Genomic DNA, 9,868 nt, shown 5'->3' on the forward strand with positions numbered 1-9,868 from the left:
TATTTTATGTGTCCAATTCCATTGCACCACTTTCCCAGCCAGAGCCTTTTACAGAACACGACGAAACATTTAGCATCAGCAATCTCATCAACAGTATAGTCGTCTGGGACATCCTACCAATTGACCAACAGTTGTGTTCCTATTATTGTTGCTGGTCCATTTTGGCTAGTCACTTCTTAATTGGAAGATTAAAGAATGTTCAGACAATTGCACCCTAGATAGAACCTAAGTCATGGGTGTTGATGCTCGTGTCCCCCTCTTGCTCTTGAGTAAGGAAACATGTTAAGTGCCTCAACCACATGGTGTCGCACTTCTACATGTTAACAGATTGACTTGATGCCGCCGTTTTCACTTTGTTGAGTTAAAATCACATAGATTTGATGTGTGTCGATAATCGAATGGGTCATGATGACCAGAACACAGACGTTCAATAGATTTAGGCCGACAAGTACCCTAGCGGGTAAGAGCGCTGGGCCAGTAACCGAAAGGTTTATGGTACGATGCCCGTGTCAACCAGGAGAAAACTCTGTCGATGTGCCCTTGAGGCAAGGCACATCGCTCTGGAAAATAGCATCTGCTGAATTACTCAAATGTAAATATAAGCTTAATCATTTGCCAGCTTATCTTTCAGTTGTATGACCATAATGTGTGAAGTAAATACAGACCGTATTCCATGCGTTGGTGGGCATGCATCCAGCAGGACTTGGAATACTGTGCACTTGTCTTAGCGCAACAGTCGCTGTTCCTTGAATGGACAGGCATTTGTGTATTAGGCATTTGTGTATTATGTGGCAGTGAACTCTTCATTGAGCAAATATTTGATTTAACTACGTTTCCTGTAAATGGAATTGCTCACAGAGTCTTCAAGCAGGTTTAGGGCTAACAAACACGGTTCTGTCTGTAAGTTTTTCAGAAGTTATTTGCGAAAGGCTAACCTCGTTAAATTTGACGTAGGGTCTCTACATTTCACAAGCAGACATTAGGCAGTTCAAAGCAGAGCGGAATTCCTGCAATTTTATCTCGATACGTTAAACTTCACATTTAATTTATTCATAGCTAAACACCAAACTATTGAGTAAAAACGCGCTTAACTCGCATTATAGACACATGCATTGGTGTCAAAGGGAGACTTGCGCCAAAGTTGTGCAATTGAAGCAACAGTTCGAATTTTAATTTTAATTTTGGTAGTCTATGTTCCCTTATGGACCCAGAATGTCAATATCCAAGAGCTATTAGAAAAAGACATGTAACAACTGCAGGTTTGAATATTTTCTTTATATCATTTTGTAATAAACATATAAATAATAAACTCTAGACATTTTTGACACATCGTTATGAAAGTTAACTGGAACGCTATAAACTATCCAAACTGTGCATATGCCGCATGTAATTTCTATAAAACTATTTCCCTATTACAAAATATGAAAAGAAAAATACATTTTAGTAAATTTACAGGAGTTACTTATTCATTTATTCAACGAAACGTTTTTTCTATAGGCTACTACTTATACTGTTACTGAATTGTCAGAATGTGCATTTCACATTTTCTCAAAGAAATAGAAAAAAGAAATACAACAAAAGCAGAGGAAATATACATGAGGCAGAATATCTGTCCCACTCTGACAACTTAGACGAAACGTTTCCAAAAGAATAGATTTCTTAATAAACAAAACAGTACAAGATGTCCAAGTCGTTTCCCAACTATTTAAATTAAAATATATTTTCGTATCTTACACTATTTCAAATAACGAAATGTGATTCGGTTACGATCTGTCAAAATCTAATTTACAATTCTGTGTATAAAAATATAATTTATGGACCCCCACGAAGTTTGTTTATCCCCAAAATATAACAGTCAGTTGCACATAATATGCACAGAACATTGCAACCTGTCAAGAAGTTTGCTGCTTTTTACATGGTCTTCTTTTTCTTTGCGGTTTACTTGAGATATACAAAAATAGATTCTGCACAATTTGCTGGTCACACAGTTTTAGAATCCATCCGTGTGATACCAGCTAGTTCACATGAGAATAAATTATTCAAATAAAACTTTTAAGGCTCCATTCATTCTTTGAAAGGGACACATGTAAAAGTCTCTGAAATAAATATCCCAACTCCGCTGGGGCCTGTCTTTTTTATTCTACTATTGTTTATTGTTCTACATTAGTCTCATTTTGCTTTTCCATATGAGGTTTCAACTTGAGTTTATTGACATCCCCAGTGGGTGAAGCGCGTGGCTATCCAAGAGCCACGTTCCTAATTGATATAGAATCTTGGAGTACCAGTGCACTCCGTCCTCGTGTAAGGTGGCGTTGGGCATGGAGTAGTCTTTCGGGGATAGCAACGAGGACAGCCAGTAGCTCATTCTGACAGGTGCAAACGCCAAGTGCGCTAGATTGTGGTCTTCAATTACCGCGTAACATGACGCAAGCACCTGATCTACCACGATGGTTCCTTGAACCGTCACAGGCGCAAATGACCCCTCGTGCTCCTCCGTGTAAATCCGTTCCACGGTGACCGACTTCAGTTGGTTATGCAAATCATCAAAGACGACCACCTTTTGTCCAGGTTTGACTTTGCTCGCAAATACTGCTGACATGCTGTGGAGATCATCCGTGGAGTTGTTGACCACAAAGAGCAGATGTGCAGCAGTAAGGGTGATTTTCTGGGCTGGTTCTTTAGTCTCTAGCACATAAAACACTCTTCTGGTTGCAGAGTCCTGGTCCACGAACATGATGAAGTCGCTATATGCGAGGTTCCCATCACTGTTGGCTGCCAGCACTTTGTCGCCAACTCTGAGGTCTTTCACTGCCTTCCTGCTTCCATCTTTGAGAGTTACCGAAGCGGTGCCTGGGAAGCAGCCTCCTGATTTGGCAGCAACTGAGTTTTCTGTTGAAATAGAAGAGATTGTATTAGTGATTGTGAATATATACCCAATTATTTGATTTACCCATGAGAGCAGGGTGAGTTGAGCTCAGCACTGTGGAATATGTATGTAGCATGGACCTGACTATGAATGAACCACTGTCACATAAGCCTATTGTCTCTATCCATACTTTTAATAGGAAAGAGGAATGAAAATTGTGATTTTAGGCGTATTTATCAATATCCGATAGGTTATACCCCCCCCACCACACACACACACACACACACACAAACGTAGGCCTATTGGCTGCTCCTTGTTGCATTAGAGGAGAAAACCGAAAGCCCTGGGTCTGCTGACGTTAATTAAAAACCAATAAAGAGCGGACATTGTCATTCTAAATCAGCTTGTGGACCGAGCCATTCTTGGAAAAGAACACTTGCGCCTTTCCCAGCTTCTCTTCCCATATTTGCTCAGGTGCAGAAACCTCTATGTGACAATTCACACACATAGCCTAGTACTCTCAGAAAAAAAACATGAGCGCCGCAAAGACTATTTACCCAGTGGAGCCACTTTTCCAAGCCTCTCAAGATGCAGATTTGAATTTAAATGAGGGCCAAAACTCTAAATGCTTGCAGTCGACCAACATCAATGTCCCTTCCTTTTACCACCTCTCCCCCGCTTTGTTGTCAATCTTGATGACAATAATTCGGGCCTTTGGAGAACTCTTTATATTCCAATCTCCAGGATCACACTGTCAGTAAACACACCCATCCACAGAATAGAACCGACCCGCTCTGAATTTCTGGATCTAATCTTATTTTAAGATTCCGCGGCATGAAATAAGGTGACAATTGAAAACTAGATTTGCCCCAAACGAATTTAACATTTGTAAGTCTAAATCCCTTTGGTAAAGTCACATGACCCCTAATGACACGGAATATATGATGTCAAAACGAGTGTGTTGAATTTTAAATAGATGTTCCATTCAATTCAAAACGCAAATGTGCTCTTCAGGAAGAATAGGGCTAAGTCGATTTCCATATGGTTTTTAGGAAACTCAAGAGATGATATTAACCCAAAAGATTTGTCTGAAGTACTTTGGTAAAATTCATATACATTTTGGATGGCCAACACTGATCCAAACATAGGCCTAGAATGGATTGATTCGTTCGAAAAAATAATACAAATCTACACATCTAAAGCTGCAATGTGTTTAGTTAACTCGAATAGCCTTCTCTTGACGTGCAATGATTTCGGAGTCCATAGCATATCAGTTAGCTTACAGGAACAGGGCACAAAATCAAAGTATAGGTCATGGCATTTTATGAGTGTGAAATATATGGTCGTGGTTCCATCTGAGAGACGGGGTGGGGCAATAAAAGATCATGAAAAAGTCTGGTAGGGTGTATGCATTAAACATAAACAGAAAATTACCCATACACAACATAACTACCATATAGATGGAGTGGGCCTACTTATTTGAAATCTAAATAGGCCTATAAATCTAGAAGAAATATAGCTGATTGGCCTAAAATGGAAGGATAAGAGGTCACGGTATAACAAGTGAACAGCGAGAGGACACATAGTGGAAAACTCTGAAGGTTGGTTAACGAGGAAGCGTCAAATAATATCCTAGAAACGTTTTGATTTATTTATAGAAACGTTGTTTATTTCTACCCAATAATCTATGTTGATGAATTGTCTAGCTGGAGTAGCATATTGTTAAAAGAAAAAACAGTTTTATCATCAATAACTTTATTCGTTCATCGGTGAGAAATAGGCCTTTATACAACGTAGACTAATGTCAGTAACTGGAATTTAGACAAGTTAAATGTGCGAGTTTAAATCAGACATAATAATGTTTTGAATGGGAGGGCAGGGGGCTCTATTCCCTGTTATTACCATCTTTCCCATTCACATTCGTTTTTAATGTCAGTGATGGTGACGAACTGCTTCTTAACTTGACACCCTACCTGCTTTGACAGAACAGTGGATGTGGGCCTTGGACTCGTAGTAGACCCAGTCGAATCCAGCCTCCACTGCAAGTCTGGACAGCGTGCCGTACTTGCTCTTGTCTCTATCGGAGGTCGTGATATCCACTGCCCTTCCCTCGTAGTGTAGGGACTCTTCGAAATGGTGCCCATCCTCGTCCCAGCCCTCGGTGACGCGGAGCTTTACCCCTGGCCACTGATTCATGACGGAGATAGCCAGGGAATTCAGCTTGTCTTTACATCTCTGAGGAAAGGAAAATGGACCAGTTGTCTATTAAGATATATAAAATTCACGAATCATGCTCACTAGATGCTAATACCTTTTCATGTGTATCAGGCCTGGGCATTAAGCCTAAGTAATAAATTAAGCTATTATGATATTAAGCTCACAATCTTAATTCAATGCCTGAAGGTATGGGCGATTTTGTAGATGCATGGTTCGAGGCCAAAACCATTGTCCTATAGAGTTGCCCTTTTCCTATATTTCAAGGTCTTCAATGGTCTTTCCAAAGTACAAATCACTAAATAGTTAACATTTCATTACATCTGGTAAACCTGAATATCTCCAAGATTCCACCACACTAAACGTCAACTGTTATTCCAATCAATACCGTCCATCGTGATGTTGTATGGAGTGATATTGCCTATGTGATGGGGATATATGTCTACTCACAATGTGAATGGGTTGTTTGAATTACCTAAGCTCGAATGTTCTGCGTGAAGAGCAGCGTCAGAGGGGCACATCTCAGATAGAGAAGCTTGTGATGAAAAATTGATAAGGCATTGCATTCGCTTCACTGGCCTAAAATATATAGATCTGATCCTTGGACAGGTGCGACCGCTCAATGGCCTATTTGTACTCTCTCCCAAGACCCAAGATGATATAAGATGTGATAGACTCCAATAAAACGAAATGCTGGAATGAATTACATATTTAAAACGCATTAGAATGGGAAAAATATATCACTTCATGAAACCAAGAATCTTTAGCAGGCTAAGATGTGTGTTTTCTTTGAATAAATAATTGATATTGAGGATAATCTTCAGAAATAACTGGGTTATAAAATAGTTTCCAGTAATTGGAACGTTGCACTTCCTAACCTATCTCGGGACCCTTTGTGAGATGCTTGGTCATCTCCAAGACAACTCTTCTCAACACTTAACAAATAGGGCCAATGTAAAATAAAACATCACAAAAGCGTATTTTCACCGCAACCAGGGGGAAAGCTGAATTATTCTTGTCGCCACAGTTCTTGGGACGTGACAGGACTACTCAACCGGGGGTTGACACACACACACACACACACACACACACACACACACACACACACACACACACACACACACACACACACACACACACACACACACACACGCCATCCTTTTCCGTTTGTAGGCAACGATCCCCAAGACATGCTGGTCATAAGGTTAGTCTACCAGTGGTATCTCAATTAGCCTAACCGGTCTTTCCTGCGAGAGGTCAAAACAAACTAATATTATACTCGCACTTGTAGCATGCAGTGAGTGAAAAAAACATTCTGAGTACGATAGCCGGAGTCAAGAGCCGTGAAGACTAAACTATTTATTAATTCATTGGGTCGTGTGCCGCAAATCAAGCCAAATTATGTTCAGCCACCGTGAAGCCCAGCAGGATCCCTCAGCGGCGCTTTGTGCTCAGACTATAGTTGTTCAACAAGCCTAGACCGCAGCATGCCTCTTAATCTTCCCACAAATGAATTGGTTAGAGGAAACACTTATCAGTTAGTTACCTGTCAGTGCAAACAACCCACTGGTCCGTCTCAATATCGCCTCGTTTTCGTGGCAATATTACGTTCACATTAAGCTGTGCTTGCTACAAACGACCATGTGATGTTTTTATTCGCGACAGACTCTTCTGGGGCTGCGCGCTAAAAGTGTCGGTAAAGCGAGGACGTCATTAACTTTCCTCGAAACGAACTTGTCTTTGTAGTTGATGGAGCTGCTTGCAGGTTAACCTGTTCACTCAAAATGAGTTGGCGCAGCCTGGGGCACCACGCTTTTATAGTCATCACTTTAACTGGAGTTTGGAGTTTTACTTGCATTTAGGAAACCACAACAGACACACGTTTAATCTCAGTTGAAATGACAGTTTGATTAAACAATAGTGAGACTATTCCAGGAATCGATCGTATAGCCTAGAACTTTCAGTGCGCCTGTGCACCCACAGAGCGTCCGCGCGGTCCCCACGACAGCCCACTGGATGATTGACCTTTACGCACAACAACCATCCAATATAGAAGATGGCAAACATATTCTAGATGCTAACCATTAGCTCTTCCTATTATTCAGATATTACGTTGGTTTATCTCTAACTCGTGCCGTTGTTGCAGGTGCATCTATACATTAGGGCTACGCAGTGCGCCACTAAACAAATACTGAGCACTCCATACCTAATACATGTTTTGTCTGAACTTTGTTTATGCTTCCTCTTCTCATTGACCAAAGGTCATGCGTTCAAATGCCCCCGCCCATGTTTATGAGCCTCCTTTGCCTTGCCTGGTTGATCTAATGGAAACATGTCCTTTCTTTGAATTATAGTCTAGCACAAAACATAGAGAAATTAGATTATTTTGTCACTCACAAAGGAATTAATGTTTTTTTAATGGTTTTGCGCATTTGTTTATGCAGTTATAACATAATAAACACAAAATACACCCTCTACTCTATTCAGATCGATAAAGAAAGCAGGTAAATGGAGATGAAAGCGCATGGTGTGTCCAAAAAGCAGAGTCCTTGGCAAAATTCCCTGTTCAACCACAGCTTTAACGGGTAGTGGCCGAGGGCTATAGACAGAATACAAGGTTGAATCTCACTCTAGCCTCCATTTAAAGTGTGATAACGTATATATTGGAGGAAGGGAAGGGAGCGTTTAAGAGAGATTTTGAGACTGCACGCAGGGTGAATATTTAATCAGAGCTCGTGCCCATGTCGCTGTAGACGGTCCAGGGAGTCCGGCTCGCGCACCTCTACCACACTACTTCAGGTTCAGTCGCATTTTAAGGTGGCCGGACTGAAGTAATTCGGTTATTATTAAAATAGCAGCACAGCAAGTGCGGCATAAGCGTAATAAACACCCAATTTAGCCAAACAGTAGCTGGAAATCAAGTAACCTTATGGGCGCGAGACATGCTATCCAGACTGTGCATTTCTGACCCATATTTTTATGGACAATGCATGCAAACTAGCCACCCAGAATCTTATGAAGACATCATAGACTAGCATTCGGCTAAGGGAAATCTGATTCACAGAAACTACAATGCTTATTTGCCACTTAGCCTTTCCAAAGCAAATGCATTACGCAAGGTGCAGTCGGTGCGCCTTGCTATATCATTGCACTAATTGGCCGCGTCCCACCCATTTATGAAGTAGCGACAGTGTTCAGAACATTCTCAAAGAAATGTCAGTCTTCATGCGCCGATAAACACTATACTGCGAAAGGGTGAATACCATTATGCAAGAATATATCTGCATGCGCCAACCATGCATAAACAACACCGCTGCTACAGTCATAGATGCCAGATCAGATGACTGAAATTAAGATGTAATCTAAATCTTAACGGTGCAATAGGTGAATATCCTATTGATATATAGTAGGCTAATGCATAAACAGCCTGTGCGCGTCTGTACAAGACAAGGCCTTGATACAAATATAGATATGAGGAGAGAGAACCACATAAATATTTCAAATAAACTGCCACAATCATGAAAGCCGGGTGTCTTACCGAAATGCCAGTAGGCCTATGTCATGTCTCTGGTTTGATTATGAAAGCCTTACCCATGCAGGACCTAATCAAAAGTGCAATGCTCTGAGATTGAAACGGAACCTTTTCACACATCTGCTTTAAAAAGCACAGACCCGAGACCTAAATATGTCCTTATTTGTGGTGCGCAATCTTCATCCTCATGTGAAAGGTTGTGTTAGACAGTGTGCTAGAAGATGCACGGCATTAAACACGTATTCGTTTTACCTGAGTCATGAGCCGGTCCGCACCGGTGTTCTCTTCATCCTTAAAGATAATGTCAGTATTGTAATTGGGAGTCAGTTCTTTAAATCGCTCGGAGTTCCGTGTGATCTTCCCTTCATATCTGCCACTGGCTCCTAGGGTCTTCTCCGCGACGTTTGGGATGAACTGCTTGTACGCAAGAGGTGTCAGCTTCTTCGGATGTTTTCTCCTCCCGTAGCCCCTGCCCGGTCCACAACCCATCCCAGAGGACACCAAGGACAAGGAGATCAACCCGACCAGAACGATTCTTGTCAACAGCAGCATTTCGTCCATAAAATCTAAATTACTCGGAGCCTGTCAGTATGTTGTCAACCGGCGGCTGTTTCTATGTCTCTCCTGCCTCTCGCTCCGCTGCTTCTACAATGTCCTTGTCTCCTCCTCTAGTTCGTCTGTAGGCTACCGTGCCCCCCGATCACTACCGTGGCAGGTGCGGAAATGAACGCCTCTTTAAAATAATAACGGAACACATCGAAGGAAAGACGTTGCTGCGTGGGTAAAAAGTGCGAAAATTAGCCACGGAATCTCTGCGTAGTCGAGCTGCAGCCGCTTGTGCGAGCAGACCGCTTTTACTGCTATGTATTATAGCACCGATCTATGGCAGGGAGGGACCTGATTGGTTCGCCCAGACAAACCCTTCTGATGTTATCCCACAAAGAGTAAAACAATCTTTAAAGATTTTTTTTCCACCTGAAGGGTGGGTTAGAGGGGAGGGGCTGTACTCCATGGGAAAACATCAATTACACTTTTTTTTCTCTCTTCCTCTGTTCCTAAAACTAACCAATTGATGAAAACCCACCTATTAGCCTATAGGCCTATGTTGTTATGCTATTTGACTTAGTGTGGGTGATTCGAATGTTGTGTCTAGAATTATTAGATCAACTTTGGTACACGTTGACTCCCCACTTGTGGGAAATAGCTTGAAAATCCGTGTGCACGCACGGGTGCGCATGTCTCTGGCTGACTGGGTG

At 41.6% G+C, this 9,868-nt stretch overlaps 1 protein-coding gene across 1 annotated transcript; it reads right to left on the bottom strand.

Moving 5' to 3' along the window:
• Positions 1-1,256: 1,256 nt before the first annotated feature.
• On the bottom strand, positions 1,257-9,509 carry LOC129859425 (sonic hedgehog protein-like). Its single transcript, XM_055929213.1, has 3 exons — positions 8,865-9,509; positions 4,840-5,101; positions 1,257-2,889 (listed from the first exon to the last, which is right to left on the bottom strand). The coding sequence occupies exons 1-3, from the start codon at positions 9,171-9,173 to the stop codon at positions 2,195-2,197; spliced, it is 1,266 nt and encodes a 421-aa protein (XP_055785188.1). The 5' UTR covers positions 9,174-9,509; the 3' UTR covers positions 1,257-2,194.
• Between the last annotated feature and the right edge of the window lie 359 nt (positions 9,510-9,868).

This window comes from Salvelinus fontinalis, chromosome 7, assembly GCF_029448725.1.
Source record: "Salvelinus fontinalis isolate EN_2023a chromosome 7, ASM2944872v1, whole genome shotgun sequence".
Lineage (NCBI taxonomy): Eukaryota > Metazoa > Chordata > Actinopteri > Salmoniformes > Salmonidae > Salvelinus > Salvelinus fontinalis.

Coding starts and splice junctions, on each gene's coding strand:
- LOC129859425 (XM_055929213.1), bottom strand. CDS start 9,173: ATGGACGAAATGCTGCTGTTGACAAGAATCGTTCTGGTCGGGTTGATC. Junction 5,102..8,864: donor CGGACCGGCTCATGACTCAG/GTAAAACGAATA, acceptor TCCTTTCCTCAG/AGATGTAAAGACAAGCTGAA. Junction 2,890..4,839: donor CCACTGTTCTGTCAAAGCAG/GTAGGGTGTCAA, acceptor CTATTTCAACAG/AAAACTCAGTTGCTGCCAAA.